The sequence below is a fragment of the Leucoraja erinacea genome, chromosome 9, assembly GCF_028641065.1.
Source record: "Leucoraja erinacea ecotype New England chromosome 9, Leri_hhj_1, whole genome shotgun sequence".
Classification (NCBI taxonomy): Eukaryota; Metazoa; Chordata; class Chondrichthyes; order Rajiformes; family Rajidae; genus Leucoraja; species Leucoraja erinaceus.
The window spans coordinates 23,755,939-23,781,713 of NC_073385.1; the positions used below are offsets into that span (position 1 = coordinate 23,755,939).

Here is a 25,775-nt window from a genome sequence, read left to right on the forward strand (position 1 = left end):
TGTACAGTGCCTTCCATAATGTTTGGGACAAAGGCCCATCATTTATTTATTTGCCTCTATACTCCGCAATTTGATATTTGTAATAGAAAAAGGATTTGCAAAAGGATTTGAGTATAGGAGCAGGGAGGTTCTACTGCAGTTGTACAGGGTCTTGGTGAGACCACACCTGGAGTATTGCGTGCAGTTTTGGTCTCCAAATCTGAGGAAGGACATTATTGCCATAGAGGGAGTGCAGAGAAGGTTCACCAGACTGATTCCTGGGATGTCAGGACTGTCTTATGAAGAAAGACTGGATAGACTTGGTTTATACTTTCTAGAATTTAGGAGATTGAGAGGGGATCTTATAGAAACTTACAAAATTCTTAAGGGGTTGGACAGGCTAGATGCAGGAAGATTGTTCCCGATGTTAGGGAAGTCCAGGACAAGGGGTCACAGCTTAAGGATAAGGGGGAAATCCTTTAAAACCGAGATGAGAAGAACTTTTTTCACACAGAGAGTGGTGAATCTCTGGAACTCTCTGCCACAGAGGGTAGTTGAGGCCAGTTCATTGGCTATATTTAAGAGAGAGTTAGTTGTGGCCCTTGTGGCTAAGGGGATCAGGGGGTATGGAGAGAAGGCAGGTACGGGATACCGAGTTGGATGATCAGCCATGATCATATTGAATGGCGGTGCAGACTCGAAGTGCCGAATGGCCTACTCCTGCACCTAATTTCTATGGTTCTAGGTAAAAAAGTCATGTGGTTAAAGTGCACATTGTCAGATTTTAATAAAGGCCATTTTTATCCATTTTGGTTTCACCAAGTAGAAATACAGCAGTGTTTATACATAATCCCCCCATTTCAGGGCACCATAATGTTTGGGACACAGCAATGTCATATAAATGAAAGTAGTAATGTTTAGTATTTTCTTGCATATCCTTTGCAAGCAATGACTGTTTGAAGTCTATGATTCTTGGACATCACATGGGTGTCTTCTCTGATGATGCTCTGCCAGGCCTGGATTGCAGTCATCTTTAGCTTATGCTTGTTTTGGGGGTTAGTCCCCTTCAATTTTCTCTTCAGCATATAAAGGGCATGCTCAATTGGGTTCAGATCGGGTAATTGACTTGGCCACTCAAGAATTTCTGTTCATGAAGTCTTCTGCTGACTTATGGAGAGAATTCTACTGTCATCAGCTGTGGAGGTCTTCCTTGACCTGCAAGTCCCTTTGCAATTAATAAGCTCACCAGTGCTCCCTTTCTTCTTAATGATGTTCCAAACAGTTGATTTTGGTAAGCCTAAGGTTTGGCTGATGTCTCTAACAGTTTTATTCTTGTTTCTCAGTCTCATGATGGCTTCTTTGACTTCCATTGGCACAGCTTTGGCCCTCATGTTGATAAACAGCAATAAAAGTTTCCAACAGTGATGGAAAGACTGGAGGAAAGACTAGGTGCTGAGAGCTCTCTTTTACCTGCATTAAGGAGGCAATTAAACACACCTGAGCAATTACAAACATGTGAAGCCATGTGTCCCAAACATTATGGTGGTCTGAAATTGGAGAACTATATATAAACACAGCTGTAATTTCTACATGGTGGAACCAAAATGTATAAAAATAGCCTTTATTAAAATCTGACAATGTGCACTTTAACCACGTGATTTTTTTATATTACAAATCTCAAATTGTGGAGTACAGAGGTAAAAAATAAATAAATGAGGTGTCTTTGTCCCAAACATTATGGAGGGCGCTGTGCTTGTTGCTTTTGGACGTTAAGCAATAAAGGTTAAGATTTCAGGGATAATTTCAAAACAGCTTTGGTGAGTTGCTGCTGGTTTTCTTGTAAATGTCACACTGCATGTGAGTGTGCTACTAATGAAAGGAGTGGAAGCTTAAGATAGTGGATTGAATACAAGGGAAAATGATGGAATTGAGTTGTGCTAGAATGCCAAAATCAATGGCATGTGAGAATTCTGAAATGTACTTGAGAAGGTTCTACATAATAGACTTACTGCAAAGGTTAAAGGACAGCCAATTATATTAGATATGGCCACATAAGCAGATGGCCAGCTGAAACAAAGCAGAGCACAAAAGTCAAAATATATGCCCCAAAGATTATTGCTAGGATCTCTTTCCTGATACAATTGACAGAATGTTCAGTTGAGAGATTGGGGAGTGCAATAAGTTTTAATTTGGAAAGGATACAGACATAATTGAAATGGTCTCCTTCTATGCCCCAAAGATACAAACAAGTTTGAATATATTACTCTGAGGAAAAAAACAAATCAAGCATTTCAAGAAAAGCAAAGAATAGGCTGCCGGTAAAGAGGAAGAAAGAGGGACAGATAAGGTTCATGTGGAAAAATGTAAGCTAGAACATTTCACAGGTAGGGGGTTGGGAGAAGAGAAAAAAATGAAACAAAATATGCTTTTTTAACATTTGGAGCATTTAAATATTTGACCTAAAAGCAATTCCATTTTAATTTATTTTATGACATTGCTCTGAAGGAATGTACCACATCTATGATTCTTATGCTTATTGCCCTCTCATGCTTATTCTCTCTCGTATGCTGAGAGAATGGAGCAGCTGGGCTTGTACACTCTGGAGTTTAGAAGGATGAGAGGGAATCTCATTGAAACATATAAGATTGTTAACGGTTTGGACACACTGGAGGCAGGAAACATGTTCCCGATGTTGGCGGAGTCCAGAACCAGGGGCCACAGTTTATGAATAAGGGGTAAGCCATTTAGAACGGAGACGAGGTAACACTTTTTCCTCACAGAGAGTTGCGAGTCTGTGGAATTATCTGCCTCAGAGGGCGGTGGAGGCAGGTTCTCTGGATGCTTTCAAGAGGGAGCTGGATAGGGCTCTTGAAGATAGCGGAGTCAGGGGATATGGGGAGAAGGCAGGAACGGGGTACTGATTGGGGATGATCAGCCATGATCACATTGAATGGCGGTGCTGGCTCGAGGGGTCGAATGGCCTCCTCCTGCACCTAGTGTCTATTGTCTATTGCCCATTTGAAATTCTGGTAAAAGTTTGCATGTTGCATTCGCTTTCAGACAAGATTATCAGTTTGCCTGTATCCCCTTATCAAAGGACTTTAATTTGGAGTGCCCAGCGATCAGTTTACCAGATTCTAAGTGTTCCCATATTGAATGAGGAGCATGTCTTTTAAGGTCTTGATTCAGACCACAAGCTTGATGGCCGATTTAGTACACAAAATTAGGAAGGATCTAGAAGAGTTTTTAATTTCAAATGCAAAGTCAAGTAGGAAATGCACAGATTTAATCTTGATGGGGTTCTACTGATAAACAATTAAGTTGTATAACACACAAAAACCTAACTGATGGAATATACTGAAATTAAATATAATGAAAATGCAATATCGCAGAGTAGCCATCACTCACTTGGTCTGCACCATACGTTCTTGTTCAGCTGGCACACTTTCCACATAAACTGTAGCTTTTCCCTGGAGCTGGGATTCCACTCCACCCAATACTGGCTTCTTCAAGATAAAGGATCTTGTATCACCACCGGGTTTTGCTTCTACTGGTTGCACTATAGAAATAATAAAAGCTTATAAATTTACAACAATTAACAACTATGGAATCCATTTGATTTTTTCATAGTACCTGTACCTCACCATAGTTGTGCACATGACAAGCAACTCAAATTGAAACTTGAGTTGCAGACAGTGCATAAAGTGAGATGATACAAATCATTGCTGTATTGGTGAATAGCATTTAAAGAAAGGAAGGTACATAAAAATGCTGGAGAAACTCAGCGGGTGCAGCAGAGATGCACTCAGTCTCCGTCCAAGCTTTGAGATTGAATGTTTTATGCAAATATAGACTTCAAATTTCCCAAGACATAAGAAGCTGTATATGCTGGAATCTTGCACCAAAAAAAGTGGTTGAGGAACTTAGATCAGGCAGCATCTGTAGAGGGGCGTTTCACTCCACCCCCACACGTTTAGTCCAAAAAAGGTCTGGACCCAAAATGTCATCTGTTCATTTCCTCCACAGATGATGCCTGATCGCTGAGTTCCTCCAGCACTTTATGTTTTGTTTCCAATATACTTGCCCAGTTGGCTGTGAATGAACTGATGAGACAAAAAGTACTTATGCCCTCACACAAATAACAAATGCACAATGAGTGAAAATGTCTACAAGACAATACAATTCAATTATTTAGACCATAAAGACATAGGAGCCAAATTAGGCCATTTCTCTGCTGCGCCATTCTATCATAGCTGATCTATTTTTCCCTCTCAATCCCATTCTCCTGCCTTCTTTGATGCCTTTACTATTCAAGAACCTATCAATTTACACTTTTAAAAATACCCAATGATTTGGCAATGAATTCCACAGATTCACGAAAGAAACTCCACCTCATCGCCATTCTAAAGGTATGTCCTTTTATTCTGAGGCTGTACCCTCCTAGACACACACTATTGGAAACATCCTCTCCACATGCACTTTATCTAGGCCTATCCTTATATGCTTTGAGATATATTTTTATGTGATCAAAGGCTAAAAGGATACAACATTTCTAATAACAGAAAAGATACAGCACCAACATATTTTGCCAGAAGTAGCAAGTAAACAATCCACCTTGGATTTCACCCAAGAACCTAACATCACAGAAGCCATTCTACAGCCAATCTGATTTACTTCATATGATATTAAAAAAACAAAGGGTCAAGTCATCCCAGTTGAAGGTCTGCAGTCCAGAATCACTCAGATCTTTAGTCACATTGTTCAACTGCAGCAACAGCAATGGCAACTGCCAAACATGGTGGACAATTGCCCACATGCTCTCAGAAAAAAATGACAAATCTAATCTAATTACCATCCATCTAACACTCAGTCATTAAAGTGACAGAAGGCATTGTCAAAGGCTTTATCAAATGGTTCTAACTCACTATTAAGCCTTTCAATTATGCCTATTTTGGGTTTCTCCAAAACCACTTAGCTCTGAACTTCAACCTAAGTGTTGGTATAAATATGGAATAAAGAGGAGGCGAATTCCAAAAATCACTGCTCCCAACATTAAGGTTGCTTTTAGCTGATTGTGATGTCAAGGAGAAAGCATTCTCACGTATGGGAAATGATTGGGATGAAAGTCATTCACCCAACCGCAGGTCATTGCTTCAGGAGCTCTCCAGGGTAGCATCAATAAGACAACAATTAGCATTTGTTTCTTCAATTACATCCTTGCATCATGAGAAAAGCAGGAACTATTACTGATGATTACAAGATTCGATTTCTCTTACAATTTATCTGAAAATAAAACAATATGTGCCTGCATTCAGCATGATCGAGGCAATACCAGGGCATGAACCATTAGGTGCAAATAATCAGATCCAACAAGAGAGAATATAACCATTTGCCCTCAGCATTCAGTGGCATTACTATTACCAAATGCTCCATATTCACTATCACGCAATGTACGGATGACAAGAAAGTAAATATTACAACTAGGTTGACAGGTCGTATTTTGTTGCGAGCGATTGGTTTCTTGACATCCTAAAGCCTTTTCACCATTTTACAAGGTATACATCAAGAGAGAATATTGGAATATTTTTCACTTTCTTGGATGAGTGCAGCTCAAACAACACCCAAGACAGTCACCAGTCCATATAACCATATAACAGTCATGACCAACCAACTCTCTTGAATGTCACCCTATCGACAGTGTGCACCATTACACACCAATGATGCCTGTAAGCCATCAGAAAACGTCAACAGTATTTTCTAAACATATAGAATATACTAACAATGAAGAAAAGGACAGCATACATGTGGAAATATGTCACCAGCTTCAAATTCTCTTCCAAGAGAAAAATACTGAATTTAGTACAAAGAGGAAAAAAGTGAAAGCTTTCCAGAACAAATGCAAGATTAAAATTTTAGAAAGGTTGAAAGCGAGGGGAATGGAAGGAACATTTATTTGGGGATTGAGGTCTATAAAATAAGAGTAATCCAACAGCCAGTGATGGGGTGTAATCTAGTGTTCATATAAATGAACTAGTTGAGCAAAGAGCAAAGATTATTATTAAACTGAGAAAGAGGCAGGGTCCTAAGCAACTATAACTTGGTCATTATTGGCATATTGAACGGAATGTGGGTGGAGGTATGATGTGAGGAAGGAAGTCATTAAAACAAAGGAAATATGTATTTTAAAAGCCGATAAAGAAAACATTAAATTACAACATTATCTTCTCAATAAATACATAAACTTCCAATAAAGGCCACTAAAATTGTATTCCTCTGATGCCGATTCATTTTGATTCTTACAGTAATTCTTTTGCGCTGGTTGTTCAGCTTCATTGATCTGTAATAGTAAGGCTTGCTGATGTGCTTTGTCTACCGGATTAATCACTTCAATTTCACTACTTTCACGTATGGCCCGAGTTCTAGGAGCCACAGGTACCATCTGTTTCTGTGGAATAACTGCACAAAAGAAAAAATTGTAATTATTTTTTTATTCACTCTTTAAATAATTTAATCTCTACTCAAACAATTTTAGATGAACTTCCAGATAAACTAGGCAGAAAACGTGAATTCAATTTGGTTATATTTCTTCAGTTTTACAAATTTAAAAAATCAATGTCGAGTCACAAGTGAAAATAGAATGTTTTGCTTTGATAAAATGTGGCTTTTAATGCAAAGGATCCAAGATGGAATTAAAAAAATCATTCTCAAACATAGCAATACAAAAATAAAATACTTCGGCATTTGTTCAATTCTTGTTAAAATAATACCTACTTGTCAGTTGCAATTACCACCTGTCAGGTCCCATTGTGACGCCAGAGATCCCTGTTGTGACGCGAGTCACGGCAACCCTCCCCAACTGCACCTCGCCATCCCTCTTCCTACCCCTATCTTCCTCCATTCCCCCTCATCCCCCAGCACTCCCTCGCTCACCTCTCCCTCACTCTCTTTTCCCCTACCCTCAGTCACTCCCTCCATAACCCCTCTCCCCTCCCTACCCCCCTCCTCTCCCTCTATCACCCTGCTACCCCACGTGGCTGACGGGTTCCCATTGTGACGCCAGAGATTCCCTTTGTGATGCAAGTCACGGTAACCCTCCCCAAGTGCGCCTCGCCATCCCCCTTCCTACCCCTATCCTCCTCCATTACCCCTCATCCCCAGCACTTTCTCCCCCTCTTTATCCTCCCTCTTCTTTCCCCTCTCCCGCCTATCCCTCCCTCTATTTTCCCCTACCCTCAGTCACTCCCTTCCTCCCTCCATAACCCCTCCCCCCCCCTTGATGTCATTGTGAGGTGGAAGCTGCTGTATTTTTTTAAACAGGTTAAAAAAAAATGTAAATGAGATCCCATTGTGATGTAATTGTGGGGTGGAACACTGCTGACGGGCAGTTTATGTAAATGAGATCGTAGTGTGATGACATTGTAGGGTGGAACACTGCTGACGGGCAGTTTATGTAAATTAGATCCCATTGTGATGTCATTGTGGGGTGGAACACCGCTGAGGGGCAGACAGGTTTTTTTAAGTGTTTGTTATTAGTTTAAAACGTGAACAACTAAACAAAACTTATTTTTGGCACTTCACAGGACAAAGGTGAGTAAGGTGGTGCAAAGATTGTAGCGCTATCGTGTTCCATTTTGTGCACAAATATACGTACTTACAAACCAGCAAACAAACAAGATGAGAGTTTTAGTAATATACTAGACTAAATGGGACCCGTTGGGTCCCAGTCACACGGGAGGCCTGGACTCCCAACGCAACCCATTCCCCAATGCAATATTCCACCATGGTGTGGGAGAGGGGGTGGTGGGGGAGGGGGAGGGGGAGTGGGGATGTGGGGATGTGGGGGTGTGCGTGGGGGAGGGAGGGGTGTGCGTGGGGGAGGGAGGGGTGTGTGCGTGGGGGAGGGTGGTGTGTGCGTGGGAGGGTGGTGTGGAGGGGAGAGGGGGTGTTGGGGGGAGAGGGGCGGGGTGGGGTAGAGGGTGGTGTGGGGGGGGGGAGAGGGTGGTGTATATTGGGTATACCTACTATTGAAAAGACAGACAGGTGGGCAGAGGGGGTGGGGTTGCTCTGTTGTTGAGGAATGAAATTCAATCCTTTGCAAGAGGTGACATTGAAACAGGAGATGTGGAGTCAGTATGGATAGAACTAAGGAATTGTACGGGTAAAAAGACCCTAATCTACAGGCCCCCAAACAGTAGCCCGGACAGTAAACAGGGCGCAAGTTGAACCAGGAGTTAAAATTGGCACGTATTAAAAGTAATGCTGTGGTTGTTATGGGAGATTTCAACATGCAGGTAAACTGGGAAAATCAGGTTGGTACTGGACCCCAAGAAAGGGACTTTGTAGTGCCTTTGTGATAGATTCTTAGAACGGCTTGTATTGGAGCCTACCAGGGAGAAGGCAATTCTGGATTTAGTGTTATGTAATTAACCGGATTTGATAAAGGACCTCAAGGTTAATTAGGGGGCATTAGAAGGAAGTGACCATAACATGGTCAGGTTTAATCTACAATTGGAGAGGAAGAGTGGATCGGAGGTGTCAGTGTTGCAGTTGAATAAAGGGGACTATGGGGCCATGAGGGAGGAGCTGGCCAAAGTTGACTGGAAAGATACACTAGCAGGGACGACAGTGGAAAAAAATGGCAGGTCATTTCTAGGAATAATACAGAAGGTGCAGGATCAGTTCATTCCTAGGAGGAAGAAAGATTCCAAGGGGAGAAAGGGACGACCATGGCTGACAAGGGACGTCAGGGACAGTATAAAAATTAAAGCGAAGAAGTACAACGTAGCAACGATGAGCGGGAAGCAAGAGGATTGGATAATGTTTAAAGAACAACAGAAGATAACCAAAAAGACAATAAGGGGAGAAAAGATGAGGTATGAAGGTAAGCTAGCCAAGAATATAAAGCAGGATAGTAAATGGGGCCTTTAGGTATGTGAAGAGGAAAAAATTAGTTAAGACCAAAGTTGGACCCTTGAAGACCGAAAAAGGTGAATTTATTATGGGGACCAAGGAAATGGCAGATGAGTTGAACAGGTACTTTGGATCTGTCTTCACTAAGGAGGACACAAACAATTTTCCTGATATAGCAGTGGCCAGAAGATCTGGGGTGACGGAGGAACTGAAGGAAATCCACAGGAAATGGTGTTGGATAGACTGATGGGACTGAAGGCTCATAAATCCCCAGGGCCCGATGGTCTGCATCCCAGGGTACTTAAGGAAGTGGCTCTAGAAATCGTGATGCATTGGTGATAATTTTCCAATGTTCTATAGACTCAGGATCAGTTCCTGTGGATTGGAGGGTAGCTAATGTTATCCCACTTTTTAAGAAAGGTGGGAGAGAGAAAACAGGGAATTATAGACCAGTTAGCCTGACATCGGTGGTGGGGAAGATGCTGGAGTCAATTATAAAAGATGAGATAGCCAAACATTTGGTAAGCAGTAACAGGATCGGTCCGAGTCAGCATGGATTTACGAAGGGGAAAACATGCTTGACTAATAGACAATAGGTGCAGGAGTAGGCCATTCGAGCCAGCACCACCATTCAATGTGATCATGGCTGATCGTCCCCAATAAGTACCCCGTTCCTGCCATCTCTCCATATCCCCTGGCCGCTATTTTTAAGATCCCTATCTAGCTCTCTCTTGAAAGCATCCAGAGAACCTGCCTCCACCTGCATCCAGAGAACCTGAGGCAGAGAATACCACAGACTTCTGGAATTTTCTGAAGATGTAACTAAGAAAATGGACAAGGGAGAGCCAGTGGATGTAGTGTACCTGGACTTTCAGAAAGCATTTGATAAGGTCCCACATAGGAGATTAGTGGGCAAAGTTAGGGCACATGGTATTGGAGGTAGAGTGCTGACATGGATAGAGAAGTGGTTGGCAGACAGGAAACAAAGAGTAGGGATTAACGGGTCCCTTTCAGAATGGCAGTGACTAATGTGGTACCGCAAGGCTCGGTGCTGGGACCGCAGCTATTTACAATATACATCAATGATTTGGATGAAGGGATTCAAAGTAACATTTGCAAATTTGCAGATGACACAAAGCTGGGTGGCAGTGTGAACTGTGAGGAGGATGCTATGAGAATGCAGGGCGACTTAGACAGGTTGGGGTAGTGGGCAGATGCATGGCAGATGAAGTTTAATGCGGATAAATGTGAGGTTATCGACTTTGGTAGCAAAAACAGGAAGGCAGATTACTATCTAAATGGCATCGTTGGGAAAAGGGGAAGTACAACGGGATCTGGGGGTCCTTGTACATCAGTCTATGAAAGTAAGGATGCAGGTACAGCAGGCAGTGAAGAAAGCGAATGGCATGTTGGCCTTTATAACAAGAGGAATCAAATATAGGAGCAAAGAGGTCCTTCTGCAGAGGGCGGTGGAGGCAGGTTCGCTGGATGCTTTCAAGATTAAGCTAGTTAGGGCTCTTAAAAATAGCGTAGTCAGGGGATATGGGGAGAAGGCAGGAACGGGGTACTGATTGGGGATGATCAGCCGTGATCACATTGAATGGCTCGAAGGGCCGAATGGCCTACTCCTGCACCTATTGTCTATTGTCACACAGCGGCTACCCCGACTCCACTCATGCGGGCTCACTCAGCACGGCTTGCGGACTCAACCAGCACGGCTTGTGAACTCAGCCCTGCCTCCGGGATTTTATTCTTTTCGTCACGGTGATTGACAGTGGGTGCCGGAAGGGGCGTTACCTTCATGGTGAGCGACAGGCGAGAAGGCCAATCTGATGATCTCTCATGATTTTTTAAACCTTCATAATCTTTGTAATATTCCACCGATTGGAACAAAACTTGGTGTGCTTGGAGCAGAGGAGAACGGTAAGGTGGCTAAAAAAGGGTACCATTTTTGCGAAAAACTTTAAAAAACGCAAACCGGAAGAGGACAAGATGAGGGCTTTAGTAATAGTGTAGATAAATACTAGAACAAGTTGGACCCGTTGGGTCCATCACACGGGAGGTCTGGTCCCCCCAACGCAACCCGTTCCCCCAACGCAATATTCCGCCACTCACCCATAGCCCCCAACGCAATAATCCACCACTCACCCATAGCCCCCCAACTGCACTGGAGTGGCTCATTTCCCCTTATTTCCCAGCACTCCCTCCCTCCCCCTCCTCTTCATCATCCCTCTTTTTAAACTTTGAAAGAAATGCAAGCACTTGCTGCCAGGACAAATGAGATCCCTTTGTGACGTCATAGCTGTAACTGCCACTGCAGTGTTCAAGTCATTCTTTCTCAAACTGGATTTTGTAAAGTTAAAAATGTGAATAACTTGTCCTTGTCACACGGGAGGTCTGGTCCACCAACGCAACCCGTTCCCCCTACGCAATATTCCACCACTCACCCATAGCCCCCACGGGAGGCATGATCCCCCAACGCAACCCGTTCCCCAATGTAAGATCCACCACTCACCCGTTCCCCCCAACGCAACCCGTTTCCACCACTCACCCGTTCCCCCAATGCAACCCATTCCCCCAACGCAATATTCCACCACTCACCCATAGCCAATTGCGCAGGCGCGGCTCATTTCCCCTCATCCCCCAGCACTCCCTCCCCCTCTACACCATCCCTCTTTTATAAAAAAAAAAATCCAATTCCCTTGACCAGCTCCTGCCGTTACAAGGTTTCAAATCAGAGGACTAAGTGTCCCGTCTTGAGATCCCATTGTGATGTCATTGTGTGGTGGAGTACTGCTGACGGGCAGTTTATGTAAATGAGATCCCATTGTGATGTCATAGCTGCTAACTGCCACTGCAAGTTCAAGTGATTTGTCTCAAATTGAATTTTTAGTTTTTAATGTGAATAACTTGTAAAATATAACATCAATCTGAACAAAACTAGATACACCACACCACAGGATTTTGAGTAAGGTGGTCCAAAAATTGTAGCGTTATCATGTACCGTTTTGGCTTAATTTCAGGATCACATATGCAGACATCCACACACGCCCGCTCAGACAGAATCACACACATAGAAACAAACAAGATGAGAGTTTTAGTAAAATATAGATAGATTTGATAAAGAAGGTTGATCCATAATATTAAGATGCACAGGATTAACAATGATTTTGTCATATGGATTCATAACTAGATTACTAATAAAAGGCAGGGTTGTTGTGGAAGGACAATTTTCAGATTGGGAGACTGTGACCTGTGGAGTTCTGCAAGGAACTGTGCTGGGACCTCTACTGTATGTGATATATATAATTACTTGTATATAAACAGATGGGTTGGTTAGTAAGTTTGCATATTACACCAAGATTACTGGAATTGCAGACTGTGAGAAAGGCTGTCCAAGTACAGAGTGATATAGAGGTTACAGAAATGGGTGGAGAAACGGCAGATGGAGTTTTACCAAGCAAGAGCGAGGTGTTGCACTTTGGAAGGTTGAATGTAAGGGAAAAATATACAATTAGTGGCAACACCTAACAGCATTCATGTACAGAGGGATATTGGACTAAAGCCCACAACCCCCTGAAAATGGCACCACAAGTAGAGATAAAGAAGGCATGTGGTATGGTTGTCTTCATTAGTCGAAGCATTGAGTATAAGAGTCAGGAAGTCATGATGCAGTTTTATTACAGGAAGAATGTGGAGGCATTGGAAATGGTACAGAGTGGGTTTAACCAAATGAAGTCTGAATTAGTGGGTATTAGCTAGAGGGTTAGGTTAGACAGACATGGATTGTTTTCTCTGGAAAGCCAGAGGTTGAGAGAAGACCTGACAGAAGTATATTAAATTATGAGTCATAAATACAATAGACAGTCAGAATCTTTTTCTCAGGATAGAAATATTAAATGTCAGCGAGCACAGCTTTAAGGTGACTGGACCCAGATCATCTCCTCCATCAGGCTATCAGCAGAGAGCAGAGGCCACCCCGACTGAAGTCCCGTCACCCCTTTGCTCCACATGGAAAACAACTCCTAGCATCCATCCAGCCAACTGAGACAAAAGTATACTGGATAGCCACCAAGTGGTCACAGGAGTGCAAGGCAACCTCATCTCCATTACACAGCTACATCTCTTCACCAGATAAAAGCTGTCCAGGGTCTGACCTCCCCAGAGGAGCATGGGTGAAGCTCAACAGACTTCGTACTGGAATTGGGCATTTCAATGCCAGCATGTGGAGAAGGGGGCTCCGCCAGAGCCCAGCCTGAGAATGCAGAGCAGAACAACAGACAGCCAACCATGTCATCTCTGAGTGCCCATTCTACCACCTACTAAATGGAGCTCAGGGTCTGGCAGACATTGATGCACAACCAACAACCTGGCTGCTCAACACCCGGCTTGAGATCTAACTATCCTTTGGTTTATTTATGTTTCATTTGCAATATCGGAGAGTGGTAGCGGTGTGGAATGAGCTTCCAGTGAAAGTGGTGGAGGCAGGTTCATTGGTATCATTTAAAAATAAATAAAACTCATATGGATGAGAAGGGAATGGAGGGTTATGGTACGAGTGCAGGCAGGTGGGACTAAGGGAAAAAGGTTGTTCGGCACGGACTTGTAGGGCCGAGATGGCCTGTTTCCGTGCTGTAATTGTTATATGGTTATATGGTTAATAGAAGACCGGGGGAGAATGGCAACGTTTAAAGGAGATGTGCAGGGCAAGTTTTTTTTTTTTACACAGAGGGTGGTGAGTGCCTGGAACGCAATGCTGGGGCTGATGGTGGAGGCTGATACTATGGCGGCACTTAAGGGACTTTTGGATAGACACATGGATATGCAGGGAATGGAGATAGAGCTTAATGGCAGGCAGATAGGAATTGGTCTTGGCATCATGTTCAGCACAGGCATCGTGTGCCAAAGAGCCTGTTCTTATGCTGTACTGTTCTATGTTCTATCTGGAGGATTAGGTGCGACACTGAAAATAGATAGAACCTAAAAACAACAATCAACATGTTACCCAGTCTTGCTTTCAAAAAGATAAATTTTACGAAGGATCCCAACACAAAATGCAGTCTGCTCATTTCCCCTCCACAGAAGCTAATATCAATTAAAAACTAACAGTAAATTCTAACATACCAATGCTAATATTTTTTCAATTATATAATTTACTATAGTCATGACAAAGAGCACAAAATCAAAATCACCCTGATTCTTCATAAAACAACATATTACCTGCTGGATAACTTGTTGTCTTGCATACAGATTTCTGGGCTTCTGTGATAGCTTTTAGTATTAAATTCTTATTGGCCTGTTTAGAAGGTGGCAAAGTAGGCCTGAAGGAAAAAATACGATAAATTTCTCTTAATTTTAAATATTAACATGCTGCAAAATGCTATCTGCTATCAAGTCCCTCGCTTTCCCAGCGATGCAAAATTTTTATAACATTGAAATGAGAAGACAAAGTCCTTATGCCACTTTCCACAAAGCAAGGTGATCTGTTATTTTCTGTCAGATACTAAAACTCATGAAAATACCTTGCATGTTACCCATCAATTATTTTAATGAATTGTAGATCACATTACATTTCTAACTTTGATGTTTGGTCTATTAACTGTTTTGCAAAATTTAAGCGTAGGTCTGGATCACATGATTTATATAAATTAAACTTCTAGAGTCTGAAAACACTTCTATCTTTCTGCTACATTTCACTCAATAATTGAATTAGATGATAGTAGTATCATAGTGCATAGAACTCTTGACAATCAGTTAAACAAAAAATTAGATTTTATTTCTTTGAGATATGAGGATTTCTGAAAATGCCAGATTTGCCTCATGCTTCATTGTTCAAGTTCAAGTGAGTTTATTGTCATGTGTCGCTGTATAGGACAATGAAATTCTTGCTTTGCTTCAGCACACAGAACATAGTAGGCATTTACTACAAAACAGATAAGTGTGTCCATATACCATAATATAAATATATACACACATGAATAAATAAACTGATAAAGTGCAAATAACAGAAAGTGGGTTATTAATAATCTGAGATTTGCCGAGCCAGGTTTAATAGCCTGATGGCTGTGGGGAAGTAGCTATTCCTGAACCTGGTTGTTGCAGTCTTCAGGGTCCTGTACCTTCTACCTGAAGGTAGCAGGGAGATGAGTGTGTGGCCAGGATGGTGTGGGGTCTTTGATGATACTGCCAGCCTTTTTGAGGCAGCGACTGTGATAAATCCCCTCGATGGAAGGAAGGTCAGAGCCGATGATGGACTGGGCAGTGTTTACTACTTTTTGTAGTCTTTTCCTCTCCAGGGCGCTCAAATTGCCGAACCAAGCCATGATGCAACCGGTCAGCATGCTCTCTACTGTGCACCTGTAGAAGTTAGAGAGAGTCTTCCTTGACAAACCGACTCTCCGTAATCTTCTCAGGAAGTAGAGGCGCTGATGAGCTTTCTTGATAATTGCATTAGTGTTCTCGGACCAGGAAAGATCTTCAGAGATGTGCACGCCCAGGAATTTGAAGCTCTTGACCCTTTCAACCATCGACCCGTTGATATAAATGGGGCTGTGGGTCCCCCTCCTACTCCTTCCAAAGTCCACAATCAGTTCCTTGGTTTTGCTGGTGTTGAGGGCCAGGTTATTGCGCTGGCACCATATGGACAGTTGCTCGATCTCTCTTCTATACTCTGACTCATCCCCATCAGTGATACGCCCCACAACAGTGTACGCCCCACAACAGTGGTGTCGTCAGCGAACTTGATGATGGAGTTCGCACTGTGACTGGCTACGCAGTCATGAGTACAGAGTGAGTACAGCAGGGGGCTGAGCATGTCTTCAATAAGGTGCCGCTGAAACACTTTCTTCAATCACTGCAGCCGTTCTGGTGAAGGCACGTCCACAACAATGCAGGATAGGAAGTTCCAGAGTTATACTCAGTAACAATGAAGGAACAATACATCAGGATAATGTGCCACTTGGCCAGAAGTCTGCAGGTGGCGCCACACCCATGCAGCTGTAGTCCTTGTTCTTCGCGAAATTGGTCATACAGCACAGAAACAGATCCTTTGACCAAACATCGAGCAATATGTATCTTAGTCCCATTTTCCTGCGCTTGGTCCATGCCTTGGTGATTCAACTGTTTGCCTGGACTCTTCTCAAATGTTGTGAGAATCTCTGCATCCACCACACACCATCTCGGGTAGAGGACCCCAGATTCCAATCACCCTCGGGGTGTAAAAATTCCTTATCCCCATTTCCTCCAAACCTCTTAGCCCTTTTCCTAAATCTATAGTTTCTAGTTTTAGATTCCTCTGCTATGGAGGAAAGTTTCTCATTAGCTACCCTATATATATGCCCTCATAATTTTGTACACACATCGCCAAAAGTGAAGATTATTCCATCACACTCCTGACTCGCTTCCAGTAAATTCCAGTTTACAGAGATGACTAATGAATTCAGAACCATTCATTTCCTTATTTTCTCTATAAGTAATGTTTGGCCAGCTGAGTGTCTCCAGAATGTTCCTTTTGTTTCACATTTTGGATATCTTTTCACATTTTTATCTTGTGGTCTCCCACTTAAATAAGTAGAACTACAAATTAAGCTCATCACTAACAATATATTTGTCCCAAACCATCATTTATTCAGGAGGTTTTGCAGAATGAAGATCAAGTTACAGCAGTTTCAAAAAATAAAGTTGCTCTGCAGAACAAGAAAATAGGGTTCAAACCCTCTGTAGAACTGCAGTTAAAAAAACTATGTTCTGAGTGACAAGAAAACAAAATTAGTTGGTAATCAAATCATAAAAGAAAAATTACATGTTACAACTTAATTTGCACAAATTGTACCAATTTCAGATGGAAGAAAAAATGCCAACTACATATTGCAAATAAAATCCTAAAAGTTAGAATTCATGGATATAATTTCAAATGCTTTCCATACCTTCTTTCAGATTTTGCTGGGACAAAAATACTGCTGGAAAGGCTTCCTGTTCTTGAGGCAAAGTCATCATCATCTTCCTCACCATCACTTGTCTTGTTTACTTTAACGACAGAACTTATGATATTCGCCTTTCTCTTTTTGGAGCTTTCATCCTATGACACAAGAAAAAGCAAAACACTTTGTCCAGAATATAATTATCCAGCCTGCATGTGATTACCCCAAGTAACTTTCATTACTTGAGTGGGGCTTTTTAATAATTTACCATTGAAAACAACTTTATGATCCAGTTATGGAGTTAGAAATGGAATTTCACATAATGAATGGTACAGAAATGTATCTCAAAGGGTATTAGAAACAGGGCATTATTAATGAAAGGGGTTCATGAAAGGAGGGAGGGCATAACATTTTTTTTTTTATTGCATTGTTCAAGCTACAAGATATATTGCTAGGACTTTAATGATACAGGGATAATATGGAATTGGAGATTTGTGAATGCATAAATACTGAGGATTTGGAGGGTGGAAGGGGCAATACCTTTAAGAAATAAGTAACAATGGAGTGATACTAAATGGGTGTTTGGATATGAAAGTACTTAGGTTGGATGGCAGCATGTGGTTTTCAGAATTTGGTTATCAAAGAAAGAAAGAATATAATGAGAGTACTAGGAGAAAGTAGTATTAAATACGGGATATTCAAAGATAGAAAGTAGTTTATTTTGAGATTGGGGAGAAAACCCATCTATAGAAAGAACAGGAAAAGGATTCCCATACTGAAAATCCTGACAAAAAAAGAGAATAAAAATATGGAACAAAAGAACGATAAAGGTCAGTGGTGTAATTTTAATGAGATTATTACTGGCCTCAATGTTGTTACACACAAACACACTGGAGATAATAAACAAATAATGTTTGCATTATCCATGAAAGTCATGGTTATACATTTATACTCACATCTCTACTTGATCGATCAGAGTTAGACTTTGATGGCCTGTAAACTTGTACTCCACTTTCTGACAATTTGTTGTAAGCTTGCAAGGTGCTCTCATATGATCTGTAAACATTGCCGGTATTTTCTAATAGTCTGTAGCCATGCACGGAGCCTTCTCCTAACTTACATGGCTGAATATTATTCTGAGCCATCCTTAACGACTGGGTGCTAGTTTCAGTTGCTTTGTACACTTGTGAAACGTTTCCTTCTGGCCCAAAGGCACCAAAAGAAGGGCACGATACATTATACAAAACTGTTACTATAGGCTTCTTCTTAAAAGATGATGGAATTTCCTGTAAAATGTTAAGGTCCCCATCTATAAGATCATCCAGTTCAGGTTTAATGTCAATTACTGCTTCAGAGGAGACCAGTTCTGTTGAAGGCTTCACTGCTGGCAGTAAATGAGATGAACTTCTCTCCACAGTTGCTCTGTGTATAAATAAGATAAAAGTGGCTGAAGAAAGCATCAGAGGTACACTTACAGATTTTACATATGTTTCTGAATTAAACTTGTGTTACATAACAAATAGAAAAACTTAAATCATCTGGTTGAATATCAAAACAATTTTGTCAAATCATCTTTAAAGTCAGAATTTGTAATGCAGAAAAAACTTTTTTTTTAATTTTCAAGGCATTACAGTATAAAACTTTAGAAACAGTGCTGGAGTAACCAGAAAAAAATGTTGAAAAACTCATCAACTATTTGGGAAAACATAAGTGTAGCAATCAAAACAAATACATTGAAGATATTCTTCTCCCGTCTGAAGAAGGGGCCTGACCTAAAACATAATCTGTCCATTTCTTTCCATAGATGCTGCCTGACCTGCTGAGTTCCTCCAGCAATTTTTTTTTCCCTTAGGGTTTAAGTACCATGCTACCATGTCCTTAATAATGTTTTTTTTAGCGCAATTATTCCATAATTACATCAGGGTCAGAAAAGAAAAGAGCTGCTGTAGGAACTCAGCGAAACAGTCAGCAACCATGATGGGAAATGGACAGTCAATGGTTCAGGTTTAGATTATTCATCTGGGCTAAGAGTAGAAAGGACATAGCCAGAATAAAGAGGTGTGGCAGTTGGGCAAGATCTAGCAAGAAATAGGTGGATATGGGTGAGGGCAGGTAAGAGTAATTTGGGTGACGGAAGAGCGAAAATAGCAATGGAAGCTGAAAGGTGATAAGAGGAGACAATGAAAGGCTGCATTCTGGAAACTGATAAGATAGGAACAGGGAGAGGGTAGAGTTGAGCAGGGGATGGGATTCAGTGAGATGATTGTGTGGGTGATGGGCAGATGTGGTGGCGGGGGGTGGGAAAAGAAACAGAGTGATAGGGTGCTGTGGGTTACTGTGAAGGAGGGGTATGCGAGTGGACCAGGGTAGGTAACAGGAGAAAGAAAGAGACAGGGTGCAGGTTACCTGAAATCAGAGAATAAAATGTTCATGCCATTGGGTTGTAAACCAATACCCGAGATCCTGGCTGGGACTAAACTGGGATGCCAGGAATTGGAACTGAAAGCCATGTGGGACAGGATGGCAGCACAGAAAGGTAACAAGGAATGACATCTGGCTACGGTACCAAGTCTGGGTGTGATCGTGTTTGAAGAGTCAGAGTGCAATGGAAATCAGAGGGGGAGCAGTGAGAGAGAACCTCCCGTCAACGGGGAGGAGGAAATCTTAAAAATGCGCCTACCTTGAAGAAACTTTGCAGTGGAGTAGTAAAATGAAAACACAAGAGACTAGAATCTAGAGGGAAAAAAATCCTCGTGGGCTCTCTTTTTTTGCTCCAGATTCCATCATCTACAATCTCTTTTGCCTCAATGATATAAGGCCGATTGGTTCCGTTTCCTATTTTGAATCTCCCTGCTTTAACATTGTTAGATTTGCTACATTCCTATTCGCTGGAACTATTCACAATCTATGGCAGTGGTTCTTAACCTGTGGGTCGTGACGCCCTATGGGGGTCGCTTGGGACTTTGCCGGGGGTCATGAATGGAACACAAATAACATATCAATTTGTTGAGCCCATGTTTAGGAACCTAACAAAGGTACATACCACATACAATATTTTGTTCGCGTATGCGCATACTGGTGCCAAAAAGGTTAAGAACCACTGATCTATGGTAATTTTGAAAGAACAATCATTGCAGGGCATCATATCCAAGGGATGTGTCAGATTATCCTACCCAAGGAAACCGAATAAAGTAAACTGGAATATTAAGTCAATTGGATTTATCGAACTTTTGAGTAAGTAACCTATTAGCCATGCTATAAATTGAATGTGGTGCTCGTGGAGGATTCAGCTGAGCAAGGCTTTATTAGCATCATTTATTTTCGAAGGACATTCCAATTTTCCCTACTATCATCTTGTTATCCGTGAGTTATATACTCAATGATAGAATTTTGAATGCATTCCTACCTGATACCGGGTATTGACCGCTCTTGTAATGAGCTGGTAGAAACTCGAGAATCATTTCTCTCAGAATGTGTGCTGGACACAGCGAGAATACGAACATCTTCACTAGTTTGATCACCACTTCCGCTGACGGCTGCTTGAATCTTCTCGGAGGGATATATATTACAATCTGTGTAGTTTGGCTGTTTCTTCACAGTGGTGGGTTCTTCAACTCATAAAAAAAAACAAAATAATTTTGACGCAAAACTTTAAATATTGATTTCCAGTATTTGCGGACTATTTTAACATTTATTTAATTATTTATACATAACTAAGGCTCTGATCTTGTTATCTTCCGGTTTGATGGTCTTTCTATTTGCGCAAAACCGGTTCGCGATAGCGCTACGATTTTTCGCCAGTTCACTCACCGTTCCCCTGTGCTGTGAGTGCACCATTTCGTTCAGATCGGTTGAATGTCGCACGCGCTGTTTAAAAATCTTAAAACCGCGCGTGCACAGATCGATCTCTTCTCCCGCCAGTCAGCGCCACGCGGATAAGTCTCTTCCCCTATCACTGCCCGGGAAGGTCCGCCCCTTCCTGCGCCATCGCGTCTTTACTGGAGCTGAGGGTGGCCGGCGGAGGTTTCCAACTGTGCCTTCGGAGGGACTCGAAGCAGCCCAGCCTCAAGCAGCCCCGCCGCAAGCAGCTCAGCGTGGGAGACCCAGCCCAGCCCAGCCCAGTGTCGCAGACCTAGCCCAGCCCAGCCCAGAGTTGGAGATGTCGCCAAACGGAAAGCGGAGACTCTGATCTCGGCAGAGAACGACCAACGACCGCTACCCCATTGCCAATTCCAGCCACCACCCCTCTGGTCCTCCTCGCTGCCTCCTCCTCTCCCCCCCCCCCCCATGGCTCTTCCCCGTCTTTTCTCTGAGCTCACACCCCCCCCCCCCCGCTCACACCCCTCCCTCCACAAACCCCTAACCCCTCAGAAACACCCCTCCCTCCCTCCCCCCACACCCCCCCACAGCCCGCTGCACCCCAACCCCCCCCCCAAACCTCCCGCCCCCTAAATCCCCCCCAACAATCCCCCAAATCCCCACAACCCCCCCGCCCCCCCGCCACCACCCCGACCCCACACCCCTCCGCCCCCCCCCACACCACCGCCCCTCACACCCTCCCTGCCCCTCTGCCCGCATACCCCCCCCCCAACACACCCCTCCCACACACGCCCCTCCCACATCCCTCCTTCCCCCTACAACAACTCCCCCGCCGACATACAGACCTCCCCCCACCCCCCCCCCTCCCACTCCCCTCACACCACCCTCTCCCCTCCTCCTACACCTCCCCTCCCACCCCCACCCCCCCCCCCCACCCCACACACCCCCCCCCGCCACACACCCCACTTCCTCCCCCCTGCCACACCCCACTTCCCTCCCCCCCTCCCCTCTCACACATGAAGAGGACGGGGAGGGAGTGCTCTGGGATATGGGGAAATGAGTTGCGCCTGCGCAGTTAGGGGTTATGGGAGAGTGGTGGAATATTGCGTTGGGGAAACGGGTTGCGTTGGGGGAACGGGTGAGTGGTGGAATATTGCGTTGGGGAATGGGTTTCGTTGGGGGACCAGGCCTCCCGTGTGACTGGGAGCCAACGGGTCCCACTTAGTCTAGTTTAATTTAAATTTGAAAATTAAAATTAAAATGCAGAATTCAAATTTGAATAAAAGGGATCTGGGGATATACTTACCAACTGTTACAGAGCGTAGCTTGTCAAGGACACCATGCAGCCTAAGTAAAAGGAGTTCATTAAGTTCCCAGAATACTGAGTCTTAAAATATTATTTAATTTTACATACTTTTACTCAAGGTTAGGTTTCCACATAATGCATCAAATTTCTCACGGAATTTGGCAACTTAACTCAGTCACGATATGTCAGGGACCCCTGGTGTTTTAAAAATGTCTCTCCAAAAATGAACATTTTCCCAATTGATATTGTCTTTACAGAATTACACCCATACAGCACAGAAACAGGCCCTTTGTCCCACTACATGCATGCAAACCTTTTTGCCCACATTAGAATCAAATCGTCGAAGTCTTGCCAATTAAAGTACCCATCTAAATGCCTCTTGAATAGAGCAAGTGTAGCTGATTTCACTACTTTTTCTGGGATTCATCTGCATATCTTTACTGCACACGAGTTGATAAAACTAATATTGATATAGCTCTGCTGTGATTGTGATTAAACTACATGATGAAATGTCCCTTGGGCTGAATGACGCTTTCTTGATCTTATGTTCACAGCATAAGGCTGAATTTTGAGTATCTGTCATGCCAATCATCTGATCACTGATTCAGATCAGTGATCACTGAATCATCAAATCACTGATTTAACAGAAGACTCATTTTTACAGGGAAAGAAAACTTTTCCACCTCAACAAATCTCAACAAAACAAAATCATAATAATTTAACTGATTATTTTCCAAAGATGCATGTGGGAAAAGGTAGGGTTCACGTTTCAGGTCACTGAACTTTTATCCAAACCAAGAGATGTCACTGTGACAAGGAAGAGGATCAGGTAAAACCAAATATAAAGTTATTTGGATAGGATAAGGATAGGATAAGAAATTATTGCATGATAGAAATGAAACGATGAAAATACAAAGGAGAGCAATGAAGATGTATGTCAATGTATACAGCAGAATTATATGTTCCCACATTCCAAAGGCGGCAGTCAAAGGCCCATTTCCATGCTATATCTCTAAACAAGTGAAAATTTAGATGGGGTTTCAAATGAATATGCCTTAGATCATCTTTGGAACTGAATGATTTGAATAAGTTCTATGTTTTAGAACATGTTAGGTGAGGGGGGGGACGGGGGCACATTCTCAGAAAGCAGATCATATCACGATTTCCTAAAGTTGAACCACCTGCGCAAGCGTCAAGAATTGCAAGATGAATAAGAGTAAATTTTTGGCTTGTGCTTCTCTACCCGAATGGTTCTAACATGGGGTCCCTTTGTATTGTAAAGCACAAGCATCAAAACATATATAACAATTATATAATGGAACAGAAAATAGATTGAAGTTTAACTAAAATATTAAAGAAATGCTTACCACAAAGTAAATTTTGGGGTATTACTTCCCAAAAACAGAGCAAGATCTTCTGCCATTTGCTCTTGGCTCTTTTTATTGGCTACCATAACCATGATGTAATCTGGTAGCTCTTCATCTACAGATAGGAAGGAAAACAGTCTACACATTAGAATCACAAAGTTAAAGGAAATTGTACACTCAAAATTATAGTTATTCTATTTCACATTCCACTGTCACATCCTATTGTGCAAAGTTTCAGAAGCCTGAATGATGGCCAATGTTGCACTGTTATTTAAGTAGGGCAGCAAGGAGAACCCAGGGAACTACAGGCCAGTGGTGGGTAAGTTATTGAAGTGGGTTATAAGGGACAGAATCTACCAGTATTTTATAGACAAGTACTCACTTGGAATATTCAGCATGGCTTTGTTCATGGGAAATCATGTCTCACAAGAGTTTTTTGAAAAGACAACCAAGCAGATTGATGAGGAAGGGGTCCACGTGGTAGAACAGATCACATGGAGCTGGTTAATTCGATACATAATTGGTAATGTAGGAAGGTATGCAGCACAACATAATGGTGGAAGATGGTGCTTTTCAGACCAGAGGCCGGTGACGTGGTGTGAATCGGTGATGGGTACATTGTTGTTTGTCATTCACGGAAACAATTTAGATGAAAATGTACAAAGCATGGTTAGTAAGTTTGCAGTGGCACTAAAATAGGTGGTATAAAATAGGCCATCACAGGGACTGATCTCCCCACCAACGAGGGGATCTACAGGTGCCGCTGCGTCAAAAAGGCAGAATTACCACTGGATTAGCCCTCCAACACCATGTTTCTTCCCTCATGGCCTCAGATTAAACTTTACTTCCTCATTGGTTATATTGGACAATCGCCAATAATGGACACCATGCCCCCCTGACCCCTCCCCCCTAGTCTGTTATAGTGAGAGATTACTGTACTTGGATAGGAAATCTATTGCGGTTCAGGGGGATATGGGCCAAACATGGGCAAATGGGCACCTTGGATGGTGTGGACAAGTTGGGCTGAAGTGCCTGTTTCCATGCTGTATTAGTCTATTACTTTTTTTTAATTCACTAAAATCAACCCGAGAATCTCGTTCCTTGATCTCCCCATTTCACTGGTATCAAAGTTGAACACAACCTCCAGCAGTTGGTCAGTGTGGGTAAGCTGGGTCAAAGGACCCATTTCCACGCTATGAATTCACTGAAGACACAAGGAACTGCAGATGCTAATTTACAAAAAAAGACAGAAAGTGCTGCAATAACTCAGCGAGTCAGACAGTATCTCTGGAGAACATGGACAGATGATGTTTTGAATCTCTCTGGAGGACATGGATAGGTGACATTTCAGGTCATCTATCCATGTTCTCCATAGATGCTGCCTGACCAAGTTACTCCAGCACTTTGTGTCTCCAGCAGTTAACTTTGCCCCCAGAGTATGCTGCAAGAGCTCAGTGATATTCTTGTTCTTGCTCCAAATTCAAAATAATCAGAGACATGTAAAACTGAATCTTTTGGCCCACTGTGTTCATGTTGAACGAGGAAAGTTTAATTCCATTTTCCAGCTCATAATCTGCATCTTCATAGATTATTCAAGTATTCCCCCAAGTATCTTTTAAATGTAATGAGGGTTTAAAGCATTAACACCCTTTCAGGCAACAAATTCCACACCTCACTACTCTTGGTACCATCTTCTTTAGCCACGGGTGAGAATTCTGAAGATTAGAAGGTGGCTTATATTATACCATTATTTAAGAAGGGCAACAATGACAAGCCGTTGTTGACATTGAGTCAGGTGGTTCTTCAAAAGGTCATCTATTGTAGGAATACCCAAGAAGAGCATGACAACCAATCTCAATGACTACCATCTTGTAGCACTTCCATCCACCATAATACAGTGCTTCAGAGAGGTTAGTTATGGAGAGAATCAACCCCCGACTCAGAAATTACTTGGATCCACTTTGCCTATAGCCACAATGGGTCAACAGCAGATGCTATCTCACTTGCTTTCCACTGTGCTCCGGACCATTTGGATAACAGGATCACAAATGTCAGCTCCTAATCATTGAGATGCTCCTGTGCAATGGTTCTTGAGGAGTAAGCGCTGTTGCCAATTCGTATTGATTGTGGTATGCTGATGAGAAAGTCAAGGATTCAATTATGTCTGGATGGGCAGAGACACAGTTTGCCGAGTTTGATGATAAGTTTGTTGGGGACGATGGGGTTGAACACCAAGCTGTAGTCAATGAACAAGAGACATGCTGTTGGGAGCTAGGAAGTGACCTTCGAATTAGTTTTGTGAAGTCCCCAGTTATAATGGGAAAGGTGTTGGGATACGTAGTCTGGGGTTTGTTGACCATGTCATGCAACTTCTCCACTGCTAGCCAAATCCCTTCCTAGGGCAGATGTAGACTGCAGTCAAGATGAATTCAGGCGAGTTCCCTTGGGAGATGGAAAGAACAGCACTTCACTGTT

At 42.6% G+C, this 25,775-nt stretch overlaps 1 protein-coding gene across 3 annotated transcripts in view; it reads right to left on the reverse strand.

Annotated features, from left to right (window-relative positions):
• The window catches only part of zc3h14 (zinc finger CCCH-type containing 14), a 47,720-nt gene that overhangs the window by 14,904 nt on the left and 7,041 nt on the right, over positions 1–25,775 (reverse strand). For 2 of the 3 annotated variants that reach the window (XR_008723981.1, XM_055640340.1), the window contains 8 exons: positions 23,301–23,415; positions 21,934–21,974; positions 20,215–20,422; positions 17,765–18,230; positions 16,815–16,966; positions 14,110–14,210; positions 6,280–6,435; positions 3,388–3,538 (listed from right to left, as the gene is read on the reverse strand). Coding sequence is in view for 2 of the 3 variants with exons in the window: in XM_055640340.1 (XP_055496315.1) it covers positions 3,388–3,538; positions 6,280–6,435; positions 14,110–14,210; positions 16,815–16,966; positions 17,765–18,230; positions 20,215–20,422; positions 21,934–21,974; positions 23,301–23,415 (1,390 nt within the window). In the remaining variant the exon portion in view is untranslated. The remainder of the gene's footprint in view (positions 1–3,387; positions 3,539–6,279; positions 6,436–14,109; positions 14,211–16,814; positions 16,967–17,764; positions 18,231–20,214; positions 20,423–21,933; positions 21,975–23,300; positions 23,416–25,775) is intronic. The other variant, XM_055640341.1, reaches the window with a different exon arrangement.